This window comes from Papio anubis, chromosome X, assembly GCF_008728515.1.
Source record: "Papio anubis isolate 15944 chromosome X, Panubis1.0, whole genome shotgun sequence".
NCBI lineage: Eukaryota > Metazoa > Chordata > Mammalia > Primates > Cercopithecidae > Papio > Papio anubis.
In genome coordinates, this window is record NC_044996.1 from 109,153,511 (window position 1) to 109,180,910 (window position 27,400).

General features: G+C 34.1%; 1 protein-coding gene across 3 annotated transcripts in view; it reads right to left on the reverse strand.

The window, feature by feature from the left end:
- CFAP47 (cilia and flagella associated protein 47) overlaps window positions 1-27,400 on the reverse strand; it is a 446,504-nt gene that overhangs the window by 270,736 nt on the left and 148,368 nt on the right. For all 3 annotated transcript variants that reach the window (XM_031660417.1, XM_031660416.1, XM_031660418.1), the window contains exons 30-32: window positions 14,536-14,760; window positions 1,210-1,291; window positions 154-282 (exon numbers count right to left, since the gene is read on the reverse strand). In XM_031660417.1, the coding sequence (XP_031516277.1) occupies window positions 154-282; window positions 1,210-1,291; window positions 14,536-14,760 (436 nt within the window). The remainder of the gene's footprint in view (window positions 1-153; window positions 283-1,209; window positions 1,292-14,535; window positions 14,761-27,400) is intronic.

Sequence of the window (27,400 nt, forward strand, 5' to 3'; positions counted from 1 at the left end):
TCTCAGCAGTTCCATGAGAAAGCAATAAAAAAAAAATCTCTCATTTAAGGCACTGTGTTTTTGAATCTTTCATAGCAGCATTGTCTGTACTTTAAGTAATATATGATTTATATTAATCAAAAGAGAAGCAGCAAGCAATAGTGGAAATATTACCTTGTATATCTGTAGAAATACATCTGTCCATGCCCGTTTACTCCAGGTCTCAAATTTAGACATTTCTATAACAATAGAACATTTTTTCTTAGGTGTACAGGAACTCTCAGGCATCGTATTAGTGGAAGACTTTAAGAAATAAAATAGTACAACATTAATTGAAATTTAAGGCAAATTTAGCATATGAGTTTTTTTTTTTTTTTCAAAACATGTGAATGCCTTTTCTGTACTTTAATCAAGAGCTCTAATTCTCCATGTGCCAATAATATAAAATATCAACACAGGTAACTTTATGGAGCACACAGTCTCTTATTTAGGTCATAGATTTATTCATTCAATGCACCTACTAGATCACTCTGTAGAATAAGTGGCCCAACAAGATACGAAGTTATTCTGATTGCTGAGCCAAGAAAGAATCACACCCTTTGGATAAGGTAACAGGACCTCAGCATAGTGCCAAAGAACAGGCAGGCACCTGGTTCTCTACTCATGTCACATGGCAAGCATAGTGAAGAGTCTTACAACCACAGTTGCCTCAAACCTGCAGACTCCTCAAAGACCACTCCCCTCTCAATAGGTTTCCACAAAGTGAACTATATATTATGACAAAACTATGTATTACTTGCTTCATTTCTATTTTCCCCTGAAAATGAAGAAGAAAAGTGGCACATGGTAGTGAAATAAAACCAGTCTTTTATTTGGATATATATTCTAGAATATAATTTAGAATTATATTCTAATTTAGAATATAAACATATATTCTAAAAGTTTAATAATAAAGTTTACATAATCCCACCTTAGTCTTCATTTATAAATTCTCCAAAGTAGTAATTATTTATATATTTAAGAAAGCCATGTAATCATTTTTGCATAGGAACTCCATAGAGATTTTTAGACAAATGTACAAAAACATATGGGTTGTCCAAAAATTAGGATCCTAATAATATTTTGTATATAAAACTCAGGACTCTGAAATAGGATATTCTAACATAGGCCAAATACCAGTACATACAATAATAACTGTGTGGTTTGTTCCAAGAAATTATATTTTCTTACGTTAATTTCAATCCACCTCTTATAATCTTCTGGTTCAAGCAAAAATTCTGGCAGGACATGTGAAATACATCCTCCTTGAGCACTAAAATTAAAAAAGAAAAACTCAAATTATAATATAATATACATGTTCTATATATGATTTGCATTGACCATCAGTTAAATATTTCAATAGTCACATTTTTATACATGCTACATTTTATTTTTCAAATTTAAAAGTTATATAATTAGGCAGAGGTGGCAGTGGCCACTGAGTGAAACTTCTCTGACTTTGAAAAGGGGAGGGAAGAGTGAAAAGAAAGTGTCCTATGGTTTGCGTGCCAGCTCAGCCACAGTGCAATATAACACGGGGTGGAATTCTAGTTTTTTTTAACTCTAGTCCCTTGCTCTGAACAGTACCTCTGGAACTACCTGCAGTCTGGGGGAACTCTAAGCCATAAAGGAAAGATATAGGTCTGGCTGGTTTTGCCAACTGCGAATTGTAACTCGCCAATGCCCAAATACAGATACACATTTAAAAGAATCAAAATGATCCAGGAAAACATGACCTCACCAAATAAACTAAATAAGGCACCAAGGACCATTCCTGGAAAAACAGAGATATGTGACCTTACAGAGACAGAATTCAAAATACTTGTGTTGAGGAAACTCCAAGAAATTCAAGATAACGTGGAGAAGGAATTCAGAATTCTATCAGATAAGTCTAACAAAGAGATTAAAATAATTTAAAAGAATCAAGTAGAAATTCTGGAGTTGAAAAATGCAATTGGCATACTAAAGAATGGATCAGTCTTTTAATAGCAGAATTGATTAAGCAGAAGAAAAAGTAAGCTTGAAGACAGGCTATTTAAAAATAGATAGAGGACACAAAAAAAGAAAGAATAAAAACAATGAAGTACACCTACATGATCTAGAGGATGGCTGCAAAACGGCAAACCTAGGAGTCAGTGGCCTTACAGAGGAGGTAGAGAAAGAGATGGTGGAAGAGAGTTTATTTAAAAGATAATAGCAGATAACTTCCCAAACCTAGAAAAATATATCAATATCCCAAATCAATATCTAAATATCCAATATCCAAATGAATTTTAGAACACCAAGCAGAGTTAACCCACAGAAGACTACTTCAAGGCATTTAATAATAAAACTCCCAAAGAAGGCTATCTCAACACATTAAACAACCAATCTCCCAAAGATCAAAAATTTTAAGAAATGATCCTAAAGGCAGCAAGAGAAAACAAATAAATAACATGTAATGGACCTCCGATATATCTGGCAGTAGACTTTTTAGTGGAAACATTACAGGCCAGGAGAGAGTGATATGATATATTTAAAGTGCTGAAGAAAAACAACAACAGCAAAAAAAAAAAACATTTTTACACTAAAATAGAATATCTAGTAAAAGTATACTACAAATACGAAAAAGTAATAAAGACTTTACTAGACCCCTAACAGTAGTTGAGAGATTTCATTGACACAAGACATGCCAACAGGAATACTTCAAACAGGAGGAAAAGGACATTAATAAACCATAAGTAATTATCTGAAGGTACAAAACTCACAGGAAATAGTAAGTACACAAAAAAACTCACAGATTATTACAACACTGTAACTGTGGTGTGTAAACTACTCTTATCTTAAATAAAAAGACCAAATAATCGACCAATCAAAAATAATAACTACAAAGCCATAGACAGTACAATAAGACAGAAATAGAAACAACAAAAGTTAAAAAGTGAGGGGATGAAGTTAAGGTGTAGAGTCTTTATTAGTTTTCTTTTCACTTGTTTCTTTTTTGTTTGCTTGTTTATGAAAACTGTGCTAAGTTGTTATTAGCTTAAAATAATGGGTTATAAGATACTATTTGCAAGCCTCATGGTAACCACAAACCACAAAACATAATGGATACACAAAAAATAAAAAGCAAGAAACAAAATCACATTACCAGAGAAAATCACCTTATTAAAGTTAAACAGGAAGAAAAGAAAGAAGAGAAGACAATGAGAAAAGAAATTTTAAAAAGGCAGAAGTAAATCCTTACTTATCAATAATAGCATTGAATGTAAATGGACTAAACTATTAAATCAAACTATATAGAGTGGTTGAATGGATGAAAAAGATCCCATGATCTGTTGCCTACAAGAAACACACTTCACCTATAAAGATGCACACAGGCTGAACATAAACGGATGGAAAAAGATATCCCATGCCAATGGAAATTTTAAAAAAAGCAGGAGTAGCTATACTAGTATCAAAAAAAAACTAGATTTCAATACAAAAACTATAAGAAGAGACAAAGAAAGTCACTATATTATGATAAAAGGGTCAATTAAGCCAGAGGATATAACAATTGTAAATATATTTGCACCAAACACTGTACCACCCAGATATATAAAGAAAATATTATTAGAAGTAAAGAGTGAGATAGACCAAAAGATAGTAATAGCTGGAGAGTTCAGCCCCACTGCCAACATTTGACACATATTCCAGACAGAAAATGAAGAAACAGCAGACTTCATCTGCACTATATAGACCTAATGGATCTAATAGATATTTACAAAAGTTTTCATCTAATGGCTGTGGAATACCTATTGTTTTCCTCAGCACATGGATCATTCTCAAGGATAGACCACATGTTATGTCACAAAACAAGTCTTAAAACATTCAAAATTTAAAATTACATCAAGCATCTTCTGACTGCAATGGAATAAAACAAGAAATCAATAAGAAGAGGTATTTGGAAACTACACAATACATGAAAACTTAAAAATGTGCTCCTGAATGACCAGTTGGTCAATGAATAAATTAAGAAGGAAATTGAAAAAAATCTTGAGATAAATGATACTGGAAACACAATATATCAAAACCTATCAAATATACCAAAAGCAGTACTAAGAGGGAAGTTTATAGCTATAAGTACATACTTCAAAAAGAAGAAGATCTTCACACTAACAACCTAATGTTCCATCTTAAGGAAAGAGAAAAGCAAGAGCAAACCAATCTCAAATAGAAGAAAATAAACGATCAACCTCAGAGCAGAAATACATGAAATTGAAATAAATAAATCAATAAAACAAAGGTTGCTTTTTTGACAAGATAAACAAAGTTGACACACCTTTAGCCAGACTAAGATAAAAAGAAAGAAGATACAATAAATAAGATCCGAGATGATAAAGAAGGCATTACAACTGATACTGCAGAAATTCAAATGATCACAAGTAGCTACTATCATCAATAAACTGGAAAATCTAGAAGAAAGGGAGAAAGTCCTAGACACATACAACTGACCAAGACTGTATCAGGAAGAAATCCAAAACCTGAACAGACCAATAACAAATAACAAGATCACAGCTGTAATAAAGAGTCACCCAATAAAGAAATGCCCAGGACCAAAATGGCTTTACTGCTGAATTCTACCAAACATTTAAAGAAGAACTAACACCAACCCTACTCAAACTATTTTATAAAATAGAAGAGGAGGGAATGCTTCCAAAATCGTTTTATGAGGCCAGTATTACCCTAATGCCAAAACCAAAGAAATATAAAAAAGGAATGAATGCTACAGTCCAATATCCCTGATGAATATTGATACAGAAATCCTCAACAAAATATTGGCAAACCAAATTCAGCAATACAGTAAAAAGATCATTAATCATGACTAGGTGAGATTTATCCCTGTGAGGCAAGAATGGTTTAATGTATGCAATGTATGTAATACAATCAATCAAGTAGAACACATCATCAACAGAATAAAGGACAAAAACCATATGATAAATTCAACCAATACTGAAAAAGTATTTGATAAAATTCAACATCCTTTTAAGATAAAATACTCTCAAAAAACTGGATATGGAAGGAATACACCTCAAAAGAATAAAATCCATATATGACAGACCCACAGCTAGTATCACACTGAATGGGGAAAAACTGAAAGCCTTTCCTGTAAAATCTGCAACACAACAAGGATGCCCACTTTCATCAATGTCATTGAACATAGTACAGGAAGTCCTAGCTAGAGCAATTAGACAAGATAAAAAATAATGAGCATACAAATTAGAATAAAAAATGTCAAATTACCCTTGTTTGCAAATGATACGATCTTATATTTAGAAAACCTAAAGACTCCACAAAAAAAACCTATTAGAAATAATAAACAAATTCAGTAAAGTTGCAGGGTACAAAATCAACATACAAAATTCAATAGCATTTCTATATGCCAACAATGTAAAAACTGAAACAAGAAAATTTTTAAAAAAGGAGCCCCATTTACAACAGCCACAAATAAAATTAAGTACCAAGGAATTAACTTACCCAAAGGAGTAAAAGATCTCTATAAAGAAAACTATAAATCACTGATGAAAGAAGTTGAAGAAGACACCAAAAAATGGAGAGCTATTCCATGTTCATGAATTGGAATTATCAGTATTATTAAGATGTCTATTCTACCCAAAGCAATTTACAGATTCAATGCAATTTCTGTCAAAATACAAATGACATTCCACACAGAAAGAGAAACAAAATCCTTACATTTATATGGAACCACAAAAGACCTAGAATAGCCAAAGCTATCTTAAGAAAAAAAAAAAACTGGAGGAATCACTTTACCTGATTTCAAATTATACTACAGAGCCATAGTAACCAAAACAGTATGTTACTGGTCTAAAAACATATGCATTGACCAGTGGAACAGAATACAGAAACCAAAATCAAATGCACACACTTACAATGAACTCATTTTCGACAAAGGTGCCAGGAACATACACTGGGGAAAGGACAGGATTGTCAATAAATGTTACTGGGAAAACTGCATATCCATATGCAGAAGAAAGAAACTAGACATCTGTCTCCCACCATATACAAAAATAAAATCAAAATATAATAAAGGCTTAAAGCTATATCCTCAAACTATGAAACTACTACAAGAAAACTTCAAGGAAACTCTGCATGACATAGGTCTGGGCAAAGATTTCTTGAGTAATATCCCACAAGAACAGGCAATTAAAGCATGAATGAATACATGGCTTCTGCACAGTAAAGGAAACAATCAACAAAGAGAATAGACAAATCCCAAATGGGACAAAATATTTGCATACTACCCATCTGTAAAGGGTTAATAACCAGAATATATAAGGAGCTCAAACAACTCCATAGAAAAAGATCTAAAAATCCAATTTAAAAATGGGCATAATATTTGTTTCTTTTTAATTTTTTTATATTTATTTTGTTTCTTTTTAATTTTTTTATATTTATTTTGTTTCTTTTTTTGCCTTCAATCAACTCACACCATTTTTTGTTTTGTTTTTTCATTTTTGTATTTTTCTATTTATCTCACTTCATTTTTTAATGGGCAAAATATTTGAATAGGCATTTATCAAAAGAAAACATACAAATGGCAAATGGCCACATGAAAATATACTTAACATCACTGATCATCAGATAAATGCAAATCAAAAGTATAAAGAGATGTCATCTCATCCAGTTAAAATGGCATTTATCCAAAAGACAGGCAGTAACAAATGCTGGTGAGGATATAGAGAAAAGGGAATCTTTGTACACTGTAGTGGGAATGTAAATTAGTACAACCACGCTAGAGAAAAGTTTGGAGTTCCCTCAGAAAACTAAAAACAGAGCTACCTCAAAATCCAGCAATCCCCCTACTGGGTATATAGCCAAAAGAAAGGAAATCAATATTTTGAAGAGATATCTTCACTCCCACATTTGTGCAGGTTTGTTCACAATAGCCAAGATTTGGAAGCCACCATAGGTCCATCAACAGATAAATAGATAAAGAAAATGTCATAGATATACATAATGGAGTACTCTTCAGCCATCAAAAAGAAAAAGATTCAGTCATTTGCAACAACATGTATTGACCTGGAGGCAATTATATTAAGTAAAATAAGCCAAGCACAGAAAGACCAAAGTCAGATGTTCTCAATTATTTGTGGGATCTAAAAATCAAAACAATTGAAGACATGGAGAGAGAGAATAGAAGGATAGTTACCAGAGGCTGAGAAGGGTAGTCAGGGAGTGAGGGGGAAGTGGGGATAACTAATGGATATGAAAAACCATTATAATTAATGAATAAGGTGTAGTAGTGGATAGCACAATAGAGTGACTCTAGTCATGAATAATTTAATTTTTCATTTTAAAATAATGATAGTATACATAGATAATTTGTAACATAAAGGATAAGGGGATTAATACACTATCTTCCATGATGAGATTATTACGCATTGCATGCCTGTATCAAAATATCTCATGCACCCACTATGTACCCACAAAATTTAAAATAAAAAGTAAAAAAATAAATAAAAGTTATATAGTTAATTTTTAAAACCTCCCTTAAGTCTAAAATGTGCCTATGAAGTTTTCTTTAGAGAACTTGATAAATGAGAAAGAACTTACTTAGACCTATTATCAGCCACATCAATTCCTACATGGTAACAAAACATATAGAGTTTCATGAATTGGATTTGTAGCCAATGCAGTAATCATTTTATTATTGTTATAATATTATAAAATTGAATAAAATATCTGGAAATGTTTGAATACAATAAAACATCTAACAGAGATCACTAGTCATCCAATGTTTATTGAGTGCCCATAACCACAAATGCCTAAATACAGAAAGCTTGTATAAGGTAATTCGTTATCTATTTATTCTAAAGAGAATATCCACAAATTGTAGACTCTGATTATGTATTCTTGTGGTAGCATATTTGAAGCAGCAAATATTTATTTATATCATTTAATACATTTTAAAGCCTATGCATGTACATATTTTTATGCATATAATTTACCACATTTATGTTTACATATATACTTTTTTCATTGTCAAATTCATTGAAATAATTTTATCCAAATTCTTCATATGAATATCCATCACCATTAGAGCCACTACATAGAAATCTAGTACCTTTGTGGCAAATGTTTCCTAATGGAGATTCAGATATTTAGGTCTAACTCAGTTAGTGAACCTAGAACACCCCTCACCAATAAACATTTAATGGGAAAGAATCCTACTTCTAGTTCTCAATTCTACAAACATCCTCAAAATTCGCAGTCCTGTGATTACAGAGAAGTTGGAAAAAGAAAAAGGAAAATGGAGGCCTGAGATGATTCTGAAAACTCAAACCTTGAAGATGGTGCAGATGACTGAGAAAATAGAAGTGAGGAAGGGAACTCTTCTTGGGTGGAAGCAGTGTCCACAGTTCTAGAGTTAAGTTTGACATGGCCCTGGGTCAGTCTAAGTTAGTAGAAGAAATCATACTGCCTACATAAAGTTCCTTTGTTGAGAAATAAAACGTAATCCTTTCTTTTCGATTTTCACACAAGTCCTGTCCTCATGCACATTACTTCTGTGAATCTTCATTATAGTCAAATTGGTATAGATTTAAATAAGATCTTATTTTATGTAACACCACTCCTTAGCAAGATTAGCCAACCTACAGCCTATGTAGAAATGCAATGAGATGTTGTCTCCATTAAGTTGAAATCCTCTAGAGTAAAACAAAACATACAACTCAGAGACATAAGAAGAAACTGGAATATTTTCTTGTGCCCAAAGCCAAGACAGAATTTCAGTATGTAAGTGGTCACTTCTATTAAATGTTACTGAGAACTGGAGGAAAATGATCAGGGAACCATTAAAATGGGAGTTTCTTAAGGAGGGAGCCTACGTGATATTTATTTGAGTATTCCAAAGTGTCCACCAGAGAGTAAACCCTAGGTAAAGTTGAGGACAAGAAAAAATGTATTTTTTTTTCATTTTAAAGACTGAGACTGTTATGAAGACTTGTTTTATTCTTTTCATTTTGAATCTACCTCAAGGCCTAACTTCATCAGTGCATAAGACAGTAATTACCTTTATATCTTGTCAGTAGATTTTACGTCTTGTCAGTAGTGATACTAGGTTTTTTATTTGAATATTTTTTCCAAGTTCACGTTGGGTGGATCAAAACATAATTAGATGCAATTAGTTACTAAATGCTAAATTTAATCTCCAAAAATTTGTTTCTTAAAAAATTCTAGCTTAATCCCTAAAAATAAGTTGCTCATTTATTGCAGAGTAGATATTTCACGTGTACAAAAGTTCTTACCTACTGTATTATCAAATTTACATGGGGAAGGTGATAACATTTATGATTATTTTGTATTTTAATACATATATTTCCATGATGAAACATATGCACATTTCTTGAATTAATGACCCAATTTTACTGTCACTTTCTAAATGTTAAGTAATTTTATTACAGTCAACATATCCTGATAGGCATGTATTTGCAGATAAAGAGCAAATAAATCTGAATGGTGTGGCTTTAATGCCGAAATTATTCTTCCATACCTGCATCCTCACATCATAAAATGTCACAACAGAAATGACTCATGTTAATGTCAACACTACTGGGAGCTGTGCCAAAAAGAATTCTACAATAATAACACAACGACTGCCAAGTACCATAGAGTTTAACAATGCTGTCACAATGTTGTTTGATTTCCATAATATACATACAATCAGGATTGACTTAATTATGTAAGCCTCCTTCTTTTGTTCACAGTTATTTATTATATTTTAAGAGTAAAACTAAATTTTCTGAAAAAAAAATGCATTCAGGTTTCGGACTTATTGAATTAGAGCACTTACCTTATTGAATCAATTATTGAGGACCAAAAGTAGGAAGTGGTAAAATTAAAAGCTATGTGCTTTCTATTATACTCATTAAAATTTAAATGAAGTTTCCATTCTATCTAATAAATGTGAGGATATAATTGATAAATACTGGCTTTCTGACATTTTTATGTCAACTAGACATTTATTACTCATAAAATGAAATTTTAAAATAAATATTCCATTTTGGTGATAGTGATATCATAAGAATCAGTTTCAGTATGTCACTAGTGGTTACTATATTGGAATAGTTTAAGAAAATATCTAAGCATGTGAAAGCCTTAGACCGTAATTCATTTCATTTAACAACAATAACAATAACAATCTACTATATGTCATATGAGTCACATTATGTTATTTCTAATTCTTTTTTAATTTAAATTTTAAGTTCAGTAGCACGTATGCAGGTTTGTTATATAGGTAAACTTGTATCATGGGGGTTTGTTGTACAGATTATTCTGCCACTCCAATATTAAGCCTAGCATCCGTTAGTTATTTTCCTGATGTAATTCTTCTAACAACCAAGTGAGTTTTGGAATTATCACCCTTAATTTTACATATTGAACTTAGAGCTAAAACAGGTGAAGTAACTCGTGCAAGGTCAAAGGTGTACAGAAGAGTTGGAATATAAGCCTATATCTGCATGATTCAAAAGCCATGTTCCTTCAACCCAGTTCAGTGCACCCTTCCAGTATTACTTATTGGATTGTTTCTTTGAAATATTTTCATTCTTAGATGCAATTCCATTAAATAAGATACCATAATGGTTATGCATAAGTGAGAAGGATATAACATTTTTAATTTTCATTTTCTTTTTTTTTTATTTTTTGAGATGGAGTTTCACTCTTGTTGCCCAGGCTGGAGTATAGTGGTGCGATCTTGGCTCACTGCAACCTCCGCCTTCTGGGTTCAAGCGATTCTCCTGCCTCAGCCTCTCGAGTAGTTGGGATTACAGGTGCCCACCACAGGGCTCAGCTAATTTTTTGTATTTTTAGTACAGACGGGGTTTCACCATGTTGGCCAGGCTGGTCTCAAACTCCTGACCTCAGGTGATCCACTCGCCTTGGCCTCCCAAAGTGCTGGGATTACATGCGTGAGCCACTGCACCCAGCCCAGGATATAAAATTTTTAAAGATAAAAGTGAAAATCAAAAGTGGAACTAAATTTACGTACAAGGGGATATGAGTTGCTTTTTCTACGTGTATTTATTTTGGTGAATTAACTATTTACTTAAAAACTCAATGGAATTTAAAAATAAGAGTTATAATAGTTTTTTATTCTTGTGATGGTCTACTTTTTAGTTACAATGTAGGGCAGAAGATGTTGATATTCTGCTTTTGTTTTAGTTTTATACTACACAAATTATAAATTTTTAAAAAATGTATTATTTTCAATGAAAATTAATTACATCATAAAAATGATAACAATTATAAACAAGTGAAATTGTATCAAAAGATGTTAGATATGATATTGGTAAGCTCAAGCTGCCATAAGAAAATACCACAGGATAAGTGGCTTAAACAAGACATTTGTTCTTTCACCATTCTGGATGCTGTAAGTTCAAGATCAAGGTGCCAAAAATTTGGTTTTAGGTGAGGCCTCTTTTCCTCGCTTGTAGATGACCATCTCCCCACTGTGTACTCACATAACATTTTCTCTATGCTGAGAGAGAGAGAGAGAGAGAGAGAGAGAGAGAGAGAGATCTGGCATCTCTTCCTCTTCTTTAAAGGACATCCATCTTATTGGATTAGGGCCCTACATTTAACCTTAATAACATCCTTAAAGGCTTTATCTCCAAATAAAATGACATTGGGGGTTAGGATTTCAATGTATGAATTTGGGATAGGGCACAATTCAGTCCATACCAGACACAAATGACAAGAAATATATTACTGCAAATATATCCACACAAAATTTATTATAAAATATAACATCCAATTACATAATACTTCTTCATAATATAATACATATGGTATTGCTATGGTCTAAATTATACCCCTCCACAAAGTTCATATGTTGAAACTCTAAATTTCAGTACCTCAGAATGTGACTGTATTTGGAATTAGGGTCTTTAAAAAGATAACTACTGTAAAATGATGTAATTAGAGTGGTACCAAATCCAGTTTGGCTTGTGTCTTTACAAGAAGATGAAATTTGAATACACAGAAAGACACCAGGGACATGGGTACACAGAGGAAAAACTATGTGAGGACACAGCAAGAAGAGGTTATCTGCCAGCAAACAGAGAAGCCCCAGAAGAAACCAATCCTGACAATACCTTGATCTTGGACTTCTAGCCTCCAGAACTCTGAGAAAAAAAAAATTTATGTTGTTTGCTCCAACTTGACCCTCTCATTTGTTACACTCTCCTTCCTGGAATGCAATTTTTTCACCCTTTCTTTTACCACTTTTTATATTTCACAGCATTTTCTTCATTCTTATATAAATGTCCTGCGAAGCAATTTCCACGTTTTATTCCTTATACCACACAAATTCAAAAGGTAAATCTCTGTGAAAAAAAAATGTTAAAAAAATAAATATTTAATGAACACTGGCCTCATTCCAAGCTCCCAGTGATCCTGGGTGTTAGAAATTCCAGATGAATGAGATGCAGTTTCTGCCCTTAAGATGCTCACAGATTTGTGGGATTCACTGACTCAGGGATAAGTCAGTGGAGTTGAAAGTGATTTACAAAATTCCACATAGCTGTGTTATTTCCTTAACTGATACAACTGTTCTCATTCTCCCACCTAGATTGAGTGGAGAAGGATACAGAGAAAATGCAAAATTGCATCTCCATGTATCTTTAGGTCTTCTACCCAAAGAATCTCTTTACAGAAATTCTGTTATTTGTGATTAACAGTCAAAATTTCACCCCTGCCTATCCATGCCAGATGGCACCTGAGAAAAGGTAGACTCATTGTCAAATAAATACTGTTTTAACTGCAGGTTTTTTTTACTTTCATGATTACCTTCTAAAGCCGTGCATCTAATATTTATATTTTTCATTTGATATTTTATATAGAAGGCTTCCTCAAATTGTGTAAGAACTCTCAGAACTAGGATAATCTATGCTGGATTTGGGCTTACATGAGATAGGGAGAGGGACTCCTATATTTGTACATGAAGGTTGGTGACTGCATTTCTGGATACTTGTCCTTTTTTTGCTGTGCCTCCTCTCCACCTGAAATGTCTGTGTCATGTGGGCATATGCTGCTGATGTCTGAGACAGGGATCTTCTGTCTCTGCCCTTAGGCCCGTCAAGGACCCAAGACATCTCCTATAACTGACTCAGCCACTCCCTAGTCCTCATATATTTGTCATTCCTATTGTGGCATCAGGGCCAGCCAACTGACACTCTTCTGTGTCTCCAGTCGGGTCCCTCTAACATCCCAACACAGAAACCGCCATGACAAGCTGCCTGGATCTTGATTCAGTCACCTTAAGTGATTTAGAAACCTCTAGCTACCTTATAATCCACAAGGAACCAAGCCAATTTTGCCTTATTACCATGATATTGAGAACCTGAGAAATGAAAGAAAATATTTTGTTAAGTAACATGTCAATGTTTTAATACATAGTATCACTAGGGACTCAAAAATCCTGATTTGGAAACAAAAAACTGAATGTCAAATCTTTAATTTGTATTCCTGCTATAAGAGTATTCTTCTCGCCCTCCATCTCTATTCCCGCTAGGACAGATGAACATCTCTGAGCAACTATGGAGCAGATTCCGTAAACAAAGAAGCAACAGAGAAAATCACAATAATATATCTAAAAATATATTAACCATATTACATAATTACAAGTAATAAATGCCATTTTAATTGTATAGGAGCATGGAAGAGGGAGTAATAACATGTTCAACTCAATGCTAAATAAATTACTGCCTATGGATGTGGGATGTTTCAGTGTACAAGGATGTTGCAAGTGCAGGCTAAAGAAACAATGTAAATTCACCAGTATTCTTCTCAGAATGTAAATGTACATTGTTTTTCCATTTCTTGGTGACTTGCCATTTAATTTTTGCAGAGGAACGCAGATATTATGATGACAATTATTTTTCCTATATTTTACATCAACCATTTAAAATTCCTTTTGCCTGCCGACTACTTTAATATTAAAAGACTTTACATATGCAGACTAAAAGTCCACAGTACCCATACATTGAGATGATACTAATAATAGTCTAAGAAATAAAACTTGTTGGTTTCATCCCTTTTTAGCTAAATGGATTTATATATTTGCTGCAGACCAGGATTTTCAAAATGAGGTAATGTATCAGAAATATCAGCATCACCTTGAAACTTGTTATAAATGAAAATTAACTTTGAAAAACTCAGTGGGTAAGGGTCAGTAAACTGTTGTTTTAACAGGCCCTGTCAGTGATTTTGATGCATGATAAAGTATAAGAACGATTGCCTTAGATTAAAAATCCAATATATCATAAAATGCTTATTGGCTATTAAGAATTACATATTTTTCAAAATGTGTGAGATATATATACTTTACCATACATATATGTGTGTGTGTGTGTGTATATTTATATACATATATATTTGGTTAAGAAGAAAAATAATATCAAATTCTATCTATCTGCTCATTTATCTAACTATCCAAGCCAGAGTTACAGGCTTATACGAGCACATCCAGGCACTTACCTGAGAAAGTCCAGAAGTGAAGAATGTTGCAAATGAAGTTGAATTACCCTTTTTTCATGGTTATCTACGGGTAAAGATTGACTTGAATTAATTCCAGGTGGCATTTTTCCACTCAAATGGAGCAGCACATCATAAATAGTCTTATTAAATTTGGAAAAGTCATTCTGTCTGGAAAACTTTTGAGGTGGCGAGGTTGATGAGTAGAGTCGCATTTTATATACATCCCTATGAGAAAAAGACTTTAAATTAAAAACAGTCTCAAAATGTTATACTATGGGGAAAAAAAAAGTTCAATTCAATAACTAAATAAAACTCTATTAAAATCAACTAAGTGAGAAAGTCCATAATACACTTCACCAGGCTACCATTTGTTGGTCAAAAAAAGATTTGTTAAATATTATCATAGATTTCCAGTATCTCATTTAAACACACATAATTATCTAATGCTGTAACTGTCAAATCTGAAGTATTAGATTATGAATAGATTGGATCTTGAGAAATAGAATACAGATTGAATTTAAACCCATCACCTACTAGCTGAGTGAGTGTGGAAGCTACCTAAACTCACAGAGCTCAATTTTGCATGATATAAATTGGAGATAATAAGGTCTATAATAGTTTCCAAGACAGATTTCAAATGTTTATCACACATGTATATACAAAAATAATGTACACATAATAATGTACACATTTTAATGTACACAAAAATAATGTAAATTACATTTTCTCAGTATTTGTATTTTAATGCTTAGAAGGGCACATCCTGCACATTGGCTTAATAAGCGGGGATTTTCATTTTAAAGATAAAGCCCACAGATAATATATATTCTTCTGTTCTTTAAATAAGATACTGCAATCTCTAATTCCTAGTAATATTGCACAAGGTTGTGATGCATACTGACTTTTAATGAAGTTAAAAATTACCACTATTCTTGCTGTCTATAATTTATTCAATATCTCACACCACATTGTCTAACTGTTAGCGATGAGAGTAACAGATGTATCACTTGCTTAGATTGACAAATAAAAAGTATCCACAAATAATGAAAAAAAAAAAAAAAAGTATCCGAGGCCGTTTTGAATGGCAGTTACCCACTTTGGTAGATAGGAAGTTCATACAGAAGAAAATACATTCCACTGGGCAAGAAATAGACTACCACTGCTCAAAACATGGCTCTTCCACTTATTGCATGACATTATAAAAGTTACTTGACTTTTCTGTTCCTTAGTTTCCTCATAAGTAATGGATATGATAGAGCTAGTGTATACTGACGTCACCAGCAAAGAAACAAATATTTTATGGAGAAAATTAACACCACTATTGGTCAAGATTAATGCAAATGAAAAGGAACAATAAGCAATAAAAAGAGACACTCAGGGATTCCAGGTATTATAGTATTATAGTTGTAAGACACAGGGTTTTTTGTTTTGTTTTGTTTTGTTTTGTTTTTGATACAGCAGTTTTATTGTGCTGGGGGATCCCTCTGCCTCTGGTCAGTTTGAACTCTTCAAAGCCCAAAGGCTGGATTGGCTAAGTCACCCAAACAGCAGAGATGGCAGCCGGCCCCTCCACCCAGGAGTTCCGTCCAAGGTAGGTGCAACATTGCTACCATTTGCTGGCTAGAATTCCAAGCCAATGGGTCCTTTCCTGTCAGGTGTTGTAGAAGGGGGGTCTGCAGACTGTCGCTACTTCACACCCTGGATTCAGCTCCTCTCCTTGGGATATGTACGGGTGTCTAACCTCCCACTTTGCCAGAGTTTCAGTTACTTTTGCTGGGAGGACTGGAAAGCCAGAGTATCTAAAGCGTCTAGGTCTCCACACATGCTTGAGTGGCTGCTATGCTGAGACCCCACAGAGCTCAGTGAAGACACAGATTTTAAACTAACCATATGTACTATGTTCAAAATTGGCAACTTTGTCATGGAACAATAAACTATATAAAATGTGACTAATGGAGCATTCACAAATAAAAATCTGAATAAATAAAATTAAGAAAGCAATGGATGAGCTTAATAGTAGATTAAATCAAATAAAAACAAAATTACTGCAATGAAATATAGGTCACAGAATAGCATTCATACTGCAACATTTGAGAAAATAAAAATCATCGTACCTGCAAGACTAAAGATGCAAAAAAAAGAACAATGATGTTGATAAACATATAGGCAAATATTAACTGATTAAAAACAATAAACACAAATAATACTATTAAACATTATTAAATTATTGTTTAATAACTCCATATTTGCCTATATATAGTTTAACTATATTCCTTTTGCTCTTACATATATATTAATATCTTAAAGGATTTTGTTGATTTTTCAATTGTGAGAATCCCCTACTTTGGAGATTGAAGATATTCAAAAGGCTCACCCATCACTATCACCAGCAAACATGCAGTAAAATGATTAACAAATAAAACTCTTTTAAAAATAAGAATTGTAGAATATCTCATTATTGTTATACCAGTGTGCAAAAGGAAGAATTCAAAGAACACAACTAGAATGAATTATTATACCCATTTTCATTTTAATACTTAGCTTGAATCTGAAGTCAAGTTTCTATGACTTTGTTGGACACTGTTGACAGTATGAATGGGCAGGATGCCCAGAAATGGAGGTGACACTTCATTTTAACACTATTTAATACTATTAAATTTATCAGTGAGCTTGCCAGCAGCTCAAAGCTGCAAAGAGAACAGCATGCTATGCTATGTATATGTGTATATATACATACATATATAAATATATGATATATACATACATATATAAGTGCATATACACACATACATGTGTATACATACATATATGTACACATACATGTATAGATACTTGCATACACGTATGTATACATATATGTATACTATATATGTACGTACGCACATATATATATATGTGTGTGTGTGTGTGTCAAATGTTCCTGAATCAAGCTGGGTAAACATCCTGCAAAGAAAGATGAAATATTATTAATAAAACATAATTTGGAAATGTGCTTTCTTGAAAATGATGAGTTTTAAACTGACTCTCTACTGCCAAATACAAGAGTTGGTGAATATGATTAATGAAATTAGAAATACATAACAATATTAATATAATCCTAATTAAATTTTTTAATAATAGCTAAGATTTACTGAAGACTTACTAGGTCCTAAAGTCTGCTCTGACATGCATTAAATATATTATCTCATAAATGTTACAGAGACTGTATTGGTTAGGTGTACCATTATCTCCTTTTTTACAGATGAGAAAATGGAGGCATAGAGGAAATATTTTCCTCATTTCAGATCCTCTTGTTATGAAAGATAAAACATTCTACTGGATGGATTTGATTTTATATAAGATTCTATGTATTATACTAAATGAGAGGGTCTGGGATGGAATAGTTAGCTTTGGAACAAGCTTTCCTTAAACTTCCCCTTAAGCTTCCTGACTGGTATTCTAGGATGTGTTATTTGTAGGTGGCAGCTGCAGGAAGCTTCATGCTAGAGTGGAATCCTGGAATAGCACCTATATGTACTGCAATTACTTCTCTCAGAATAAGTGGGACTTCCAGTACAGTTCAAATGACTCTATGATTAGTTGCTTAGAGATCTTCCCAGTGGTGTTTACAGAAAATGTTATTCCCACAATTCACCCAGCTTGAAAAGAATAGACTGTAATATTTACTATATTTTCTGTGATTATCTCTGAAACATAAACTGTATTTTCTTGTCTATTTCAAGGGCTACTTCTATCTTCTGCTGATTTGGGGAAGAGCTAAAAAGAAATAATACCTAAGGGCTTCTAGGAACTGAAAAAAGACTGGTGCCCAAAGTCATTAATTATAAAGGAAGTGCAAATTAAAATCCCAATGAGATATTATCTCACGGCTGTTTGATTGACTTATAAAAAATATGAACAATAACAAGTGTTGGAGAAGATGTGGAGAAAAGGCAATGCTTGCACACTTCTGGTAGGAAGGTAAATTAGTACAGCTGTATAGAAAACATTATGGAGGTTCCTCAAAAAATTAAAAATAAAACTAGGTGGCCGGGCACGGTGGCTCATGCCTGTAATCCCAGCACTTTGGGAGGCTGAGGCAGGTGGATCACGAGGTCAGGAGATCGAGACCATCCTGGCAAACACGGTGAAACCTCGTCTCTACTGAAAATACAAAAAAATTAGCCGGGCGTGGTGGTGGGCGCCTGTAGTCCCAGCTTCTAGGGAGGCTGAGGCAGGAGAATGGAGTTAACCCGGGAGGTGGTGGAGCTTGCAGTGAGCGGAGATCGTGCCACTGCACTCCAGCCAGGGTGACAGAACGAGACTCCGTCTCAAAAAATAAATAAATAAACAAATAAATAAAACTAGGGTTTTCTAAGCATAAAATCATATCATCAGTGAAGACAGAAAGTAAGACTTCTTTCCTTATTTGGATGCCTTTTGTTTCTTTCTCCTGTCTGCTTGCTCTGAAAAGGACTTCCCATACTATTTTGAATAGGAGTGGTCAGAGTGGGCATCCATGTTTTGTTCTAGTACTCAAGGGAAATGGTTCCAGCTTATGCCCATTCAGTATGATGTTGGCTGTCATACATGGCTCTTGTTATTTTGAGGTATGTTCCTTTGCTGGTGACTCTGTTGAGATTTTTTATCATGAAGGGATGTTGGATATCATTGAAGGCTTTTATCACATCTATTGAGATGATTACACAGTTTTTGTTTTTAATTCCTTATATGCGGTGAATCACATTGATTAATTAGTGTGTTGAATCAAACTTGCATCCCAGGGATGAAGCCTACTTGATCATGGTGAATTAGCATTTTGATGTGCTACTGGATTCAGTTTTCTAATATTTTATTGAGGATATTTACATCTATGTTCATCAGGAATATTGGCCTATGGTTTTCTTTGTTCATTGTGCCTGCCAGGTTTTGGTATCACAGTGATGCTGGCTTCCAAGAGTGTGTTAGGGAGGAGTCCTTCCTCCTTGATTATTTGGAATAGAATCAGTATAATTGTTAACAGCTCTTCTTTGTATAGCTGGTAGAATTTGGCTGTAAATTCTTTTGGTCCATGGCTTTTGTTAGTAGGTTTTTTATTACTGATTTAATTTTAGAAATCAATATTGATCTGTTCAGGGATTCAATTTCTTCTTGAGAGGTTGTGTGCTTTCAGGAATTTATCCACATTCTCTAAATTTTCTAGTTCATGTGCACAGAAGTGTGAATAAACATCTCTTAGGATCCTTTGTATTTCTGTGGGATCAGTTGTAATGCTACATTTAGTGATTTTGATTGTGCTTATTTGTATATTCTCTCTTTATTAGTCTAGCTAGTAGTCGATCAATCTTGTTTATCTTTTCAAAAAACCAAGTTTTGGTTTTGTTGATTCTTTGCATATATTTTTGAGTTTCAAATTCATTCAGTTCTGCTCTTATTTTAGTAATTTATTTTATTCTGCTAGCTTTTGGGTTAGTTTTCCTAGTTTTTCTTTTTTTTTAATTATACTTTAAGTTCTAGGGTGCATGTGCACAACGTTCAGGTTTACTACATATGTATACATGTGCTGTGTTGGTTTGCTGCACCCATTAACTCATCATTTACATTAGGTATTTCTCCTGATGCTATCACTCCCCCATACCTCCACCCTACAACAGGCCACAGTGTGTGATGTTGCCCATCCTGTGTCCAAGTGTTCTCATTGTTCAATTCCCACCTATGAGTGAGAACATGCAGTGTTTGGTTTTCTGTCCTTGCGATAGTTTGCTCAGAATGACGGTTTCCAGTTTCATTCATGTCGCTACAAAGGACATGAACTCATCCTTTTTTTATGGCTGCATAATATTCCATGGTGTGTATGTGCCACATTTTCTTAATCCAGTCTATCACTGATGGACATTTGGGTGGGTTCCAATTCTTTGCTATTGTGAATAGTGCTGAAGTAAACATACGTGTGCATGTGTCTTTATAGTAGCATGATTTATAATTCTTTGGGTATATACCCAGGAATGGGATCACTGGGTCAAATGGTATTTCTAGTTCTAGATCCTTGAGGAATCGCCACACTGTCTTCCACAATGGTGGAACTAGTTTACAGTCCCACCAACAGTGTACAAGTGTTCCTATTTCTCCACATCCTCTCCAGCACCTGCTGTTTCTTGACTTTTTAATGATCGCCATTCTAACTGGTGCAAGATGGTATCTCATTGTGGTTTTGATTTGCATTTCTCTGATGACCAGTGATGATGATCATTTTTTCATGTGTCTGTTGGCTCTATAAAAGTCTTCTTTCGAAAGGTGTCTGTTCACATACTTTGCCCACTTTTTGATGGGGTTGTTTGATTTTTTCTTGTAAATTTGTTTAAGTTCTTTGTAGATTCTGGATATTAGTCCTTTGTCAGAGAGGTAGATTGCAAAAATTTTCTCCCATTCTGTAGGTTGCCTGTTCACTCTGATGGTAGTTTCTTTTGCTGTGCAGAAGCTCTTTAGTTTAATTAGATCCCATTTGTTTATTTTGGCTTCTGTTGCCATTGCTTTTGGTGTTTTAGTCATGAAGTCCTTGCCCATGCCTATGTCCTGAATGGTATTGCCTAGGTTTTCTTCTAGGGTTTCTATGGTTTTAGGTCTAACATTTAAGTCTTTAATCCATCTTGAATTAATTTTTGTATAAGGTGTAAGGAAGGGATCCAGTTTCAGCTTTCTGCATATGGCTAGTCAGCTTTCCCAGCACCATTGTTCCTTTGATGATTTGACAGAAGAAGTAGGCTTCAGAAAGTCAGTAATAACAAACTTCTCCAAACTAAAAGAGGAAGTTTGAACCCATCGCAAGGAAGCTAAAAACCTTGAACAAAAGATTAGACAAATTGCTAACTAGAATCAACAGCGTAGAGAAGACCTTAAAAAGCCAGATGGAGCTAAAAACCATGGCACGAGAACTATGTGATGCATGCACAAGCTTCAGTAGCTGACTCGATCAAGTGGAAGAAACGGTATCAGTGACTGAAGATCAAATGAATGAAATGAAGCAAGAAGAGAAGTTTAGAGAAAAAAGAGTAAAAAGAAATGAACAAAGCCTCCAAGAAATATGAGACTATGTGAAAAGATCAAATCTATGTCTGATTGGTGTACCTGAAAGTGGCAGGGAGAATGGAACCAACCTAGAAAACACTCTTCAGGATATTATCCAGGAGAACTTCCCCAACCTAGCAAGGCAGACTAACATTCAAATTCAGAAAATACAGAGAACACCACAAAGATACTACTCGAGAAGAGCAACCCCAAGACACATAATTGTCAGATTCACCAAGGTTGAAATGAAGGAAAAAATGCTAAGGGCAGCCAGAGAGAAAGGTCAGGTTACCCACAAAGGGAAGTCCATCAGACTAACAGCAGATCTCTCGGAAGAAACCCTACAAGCCAGAAGAGACTGGGGGCCAATATTCAATATTCTTAAAGAAAAGAATTTTCAACCCAGAATTTCATATCCAGCCAAACTAAGCTTTAGAAATGAAGGAGAAATAAAATTCTTTACAGACAAGCAAATCCTGAGAGATTTTGTCACCACCAGGCCTGCCTTACAAGAGCTCATGAAGGAAGCACTAAACATGGAAAGGAACAACTGGTACCAGCCACTGCAAAAACATGCCAAATTGTAAAGACTATCAACGCTAGGAAGAAACTGCATCAACTAACAGCCAAAATAACCAGGTAACATCATAATGACAGAATCAAATTCACACATAACAATATTAACCTTAAATGTAAATGGGCTAAATGCCCCAATTAAAAGACACAGACTGGCAAATTGGATAAAGAGTCAAGATCCATCAGTGTGCTGTATTCAGGAGACCCATCTCATGTGCAGAGGCACACATAGGCTCAAAATAAAGGGATGGAGGAAGACCTACCAAGCAAATGGAAAGCAAAAAAAAAAAGCAGGGGTTGCACTCCTAGTCTCTGATAAAACAGACTTTAAACCAAGAAAGATCAGAAGAGACAAAAAAGGTCGTTACATAATGGTAAAGGGATCAATTCGATAAGAAGAGCTAACCATCCTAAATATATATGTACCCAATATAGGAGCACCCAGATTCATAAAGCAAATCCTTAGAGACCTAAAAAGAGACTTAGACACCCACATAATAACAATGGGAGACTTTAACACCCCACTATCAATATTAGACAGATCAACGAGACAGAAGGTTAACAAGGATATCCAGGAATTGAACTTGGCTCTGCACCAAGCAGACCTAATAGACATCTACAGAACTCTCCACCCCAAATAAACAGAATATACATTCTTCTCAGCACCACATCGCACTTATTCCAAAAATTGACCACATAGTTGGAAGTAAAGCACTCCTCAGCAAATGTAGTTTTTCTAGTGCCTCAATGTATGAAGTTTAATTTGAGATTTTTTTTGTTTTTGAGACCAAGTCTTGCCCTGTCATTCAGGCTGGAGTGCAGTGGCATGATCTCAGCTCACTGCAACCTCCGCCTTATGGGTTCAATAAATTCTCCTGCCTCAGCCTCCCTAGTAGCTGAGACTACAGGAGTGTGCCACCATGCTTGACTAATTGTTTTGTATTTTTGTAGAAACGGGGTTTCACCATGTTGGCCAGACTTGTCTTGAACTCCTGACCTCTGGCAACATGCCCACCTCAGCCTCCCAAAGTGCTGGAATTCTAGGCATGAGCCATCACACCCAGCAATTTGGAATCTTTCTAACTTTTTGAGTTAGGTGTTTAGCATTATAAACTTTCCTCTTAACAATGTTTTTGCTGCATCCCAGAGATTTCCTGTAACTAATAAATGACTTCAGTAAAGTTTCAAGATACAAAATCAATGTATGAAAATTGGTAGCATTTCTATTCACCAATAATGTTCATACTGGGAGCCAAATCAAGAAGGCAGTCTTATTTACAACAGCCACAGAGAAATAAAATACCTAAGAATACATCTGACCAAGAGGTGAAAGATCTATACAAGGAGATCTATAAAACATTGCTGAAAGAAATCATAGATGACACAAACAAATGGAAAAACATTTTATGTTCATTGGTTGGAAGAATCAATATCGTTAAAATGGACTTACTGCCCAAAGCAATCTATAGATTCAATGTTATTTCTACCAAATTACCAATGCTATTTTTCAAAGAATTATTTTAAAAAACTTTTCTAAAATTCGTATGTGAGCGAAAATAAATCCAAATGACTTAATGAATCCTGAGCAAAAAAAAAAAAAAAAAAAAAAAAAAAAAAAAAAAAAAGGTGGAGGCGTTGTATTACCTGACTTCAAAATGTACTATAAGGCTACAGGAACCAAAATTGGATGGTACTGGTACAAAAACAGACACAAAGACCAACAGAACAGAACAAGAATCCAGAAATAAAGCTGTATGACTATAGCCATCTAATCTTCAACGCAGTCAACAAAAATAAGCAATAGAGAAAGATTCCGTATTCAATAAATGATACTATGATAATTGGCTAGTCATTTGCAGATGATTAAAAGTAGACCACTAACTTTCACCATATACAAAAATTAACTTAAGATGGATTAAACATTTAAATATAAAGTCCCAATCTATAAGATTTCTAGAGGAAAACCTAGGAATCACCATTCTGGACATTGGCCTTGGGAAAGAATTTACGTCTAAGTCCTCAAAATCAATTGCAACAAAAAGAAAAAAGTGACTAGTGGGACCAGTTAAACTAAAGGGCTTCTACACAGCAAAGGAAACTATTAACAGAGTAAACAAACAAGCTATAGAATGGGAGCAAATATTTGCAAACTGTGCATCTGACAAAGGTCTAATATCCATAATCTATAAGGAACTGAAACAGTTCAAAAGCAAAAAACAACCCCATTAAAAAGTGGGCAAATAACATAAACAGATGCTTTTGAAAAGGAGATCTATAACTGGCCAATAGACATACGAAAAAGTGCTCAACATTACTAAACATCAGAGAAATGCAAATCAACATCACAGTGAGATACCATTTCACACCAGTCAGAATGACTATTACTAAAAAGGCAAAAACAAGAGATGTTTGTGACGCTGCAGAGAAAAGTAAATGTTTAAATACTATTGGTGCAGCACACCAACATGGCACAAGTATACATATGTAACAAACCTGCACGTTGTGCACACGTACCCTAGAACTTAAAGTATAATAAAAAAATAAAAATAATAAATAAATACTATTGGTGGGAATGCAAGTAAGATCAGCTACTGTGGAAAGCAGTTTGGAGATTTCTCAAAGAACTGGAAACAGAAATACCATTCAACCCAGCAATCCCATGGTGGGGTACATATCCAACAGAAGATAAATCATTCTACCAAAAAGCCATATGCACTTCTATATTCATCACAGCATTATTCGCAATAGCAAAGACATAGAATCAACCTAGTTCCCCATCAATGGTGGATTGGATAAAGAAAATGTGGTACATATACACCATAGAATACTATGAAACCATAAAAAAGAATGAAATCATGTCATTTGCAGCAACATGGATGCAGCTGGACCATTATCTTAAGTGAATAAACACAGGAACAAAAAAACCAAACACCGCATGCTCTCTCTTGTGGGACCTAAATATTGGCTACTCATGAACAAAAAGATGGTCACAAAAGGCACTCAGGACTAATAGAAGGAGACATGAGGGAACGCAACAAGTGTCAAAAAACTAACTGTTGTGTACTGTGCTCTTTATTTGGGTGATAGGATTATTTGTATTCCAAACTTCAGCATCATACAATATATGCATGTATATTACACATGGACCCCTGAATCTAAAATAAAAGTTGAAATTATTAAAAAATAACAAGAGACCAGGCGCGGTGGCTCATGCCTGTAATCCCAGCACTTTGGGAGGCCGAGGCAAGTGGATCACGAGGTCAGGAGTTCTAGACCAGCCTGACCAACATAGTGAAATCCTGTCTCTATGAAAAATGCAAAGATTAGCCGGGCATGGTGGCATGCACCTGTAAGTCTCAGCTACTTGGGAGACTGAGGCAGAAGAATTGCTTGAGCCTGGGAGGCAGAGGTTGCAGTGAGCTGAGATTGCGCCACTACACTCCAGCCTGGGTGACAGAGAGAGACTCCGTCTCAAAAAATAAAATAAAATAAAATAAAATAAAAACAAATAAAAATAACAAAATAATAAATATAAATTTAAAATTAAAACATTAAAATAAAGCTACCACATAATCCACCTATCCCAATACTGGGTATCTAAAGTAAATGAAATCAGTATATTGAAAAGATATAATCACTCCCAGGTTTATTACAGCGTTATTCACAATAGCCAAGATATGGAATCAACCTAAGTGTCAATCAACAGATGAAAGGATAAAGAAAATGAAACACTCCTCAGACTTAAAAAGAGTGAAATCCAGTAATTTTTGACAACATGGATGAACCTGAAGGACATTATGCTAAGTAAAATAAGCCAGGCATAGAAAGATGAATGTTACATGATCTCACTCATACATTTTATCTAAAAAAGTTGAATTCATTGAAGCTGAGAGTGAAATGGTGGTTATCAGAGGCTAAAGGTTCAGGGACCCAAGAGATGTTGGTCAAATTATACAAGGTTGCAATTATACAAGAGAAATAAATGATAAATACTTAAGATGACGAATATGTTAATTATCTTGATTTAATTATTCCACACCATACATATATATACCATATTAATGCTGTGTACCCTATAATTATATATGATTGCAATTTGTTCAAAAAATTGATAAAATCCCATAAGTCATCTAATTCATTAACTAGATCCCAAAATATGTTTATGAAGAAGAGTTCTTGTAAAAGACAAAATATAACTTAATAAAATTTTCATAGTCTTATAAAAAAGAAAAGACTAAGAATTAATCAATAAATAGGAAATCCCCTCAAATAATTCCTTTGTCTTCTGCTATTCTGCTTGTATATATCTTAGAAATCAACAGATGAACTGGACCTTATTTTCCTTATTGCTGTAAAGTGGTGTTTCTAAAGAGTGAAATTATCCAAGGTCCACATCAACAAAGAGCGTGTCTGACAATCTCTATCTTCAGGTTCAAGAAAGAAGATGCACAAACATTTCAAAAAATGTTTCAATAACAAATGATTTTATGATGAAAACTATAAATTTTCAGGGTAGCTATTGCATTAATTTTCTCACAGCAGGGACAAAGATGAAGTATTAGCCAATTCATTCTATGAAGCTAGATTTGTCCTATTAATTTAAAAACCTGAAAAAGGTAACATATAGGAAAACTGTAGCCTTAGTTTTACCTAGGTCCCTCGACTATAGAGCAGAAATTCTATAAATAGCCCATAGTCCACTATAGGTATGAGTACTGTACTCCCCACCGTGGTTGCAGCAAGTTAACTCATTGCTGAGAAAGCAGGTGGAAAAGCTGTGAGAACATATCACACCAACAACGTTATAACAAGTAACAGGCCTAAACTCCTGTTTAAATTAACACATAATTAAGTCACTTGATATAACCGAAACAGTTGAACTATTTTAGACATACTGAGTAATAACACAACACATGAAAGAAGGGAAGTAAATGCACTGTAAAAGAGGAAATCATGTCAAAGAAAAGTGAGCCCTCATTGTTCATTAATACCATTACCTGTCTACTTGGCTATAATCTCGATCTAGGGCTAATATTTTATGTACACAGCAATGTGTAATTTATAAAATGTTTAACTTTAAAAGGGCTTTCCTACTCATAGTATAACCTTCCTCATATCACAGATGAGGAAGGTGAGGTTCAGAGAATTTCAGTGCTTACCTAAAATTATCAGATATTTAAAAGAAATTAAAGATGACATTATACTAAAAAATTTGTTTGCATCATTTTACTCTTCTTGCAATAAC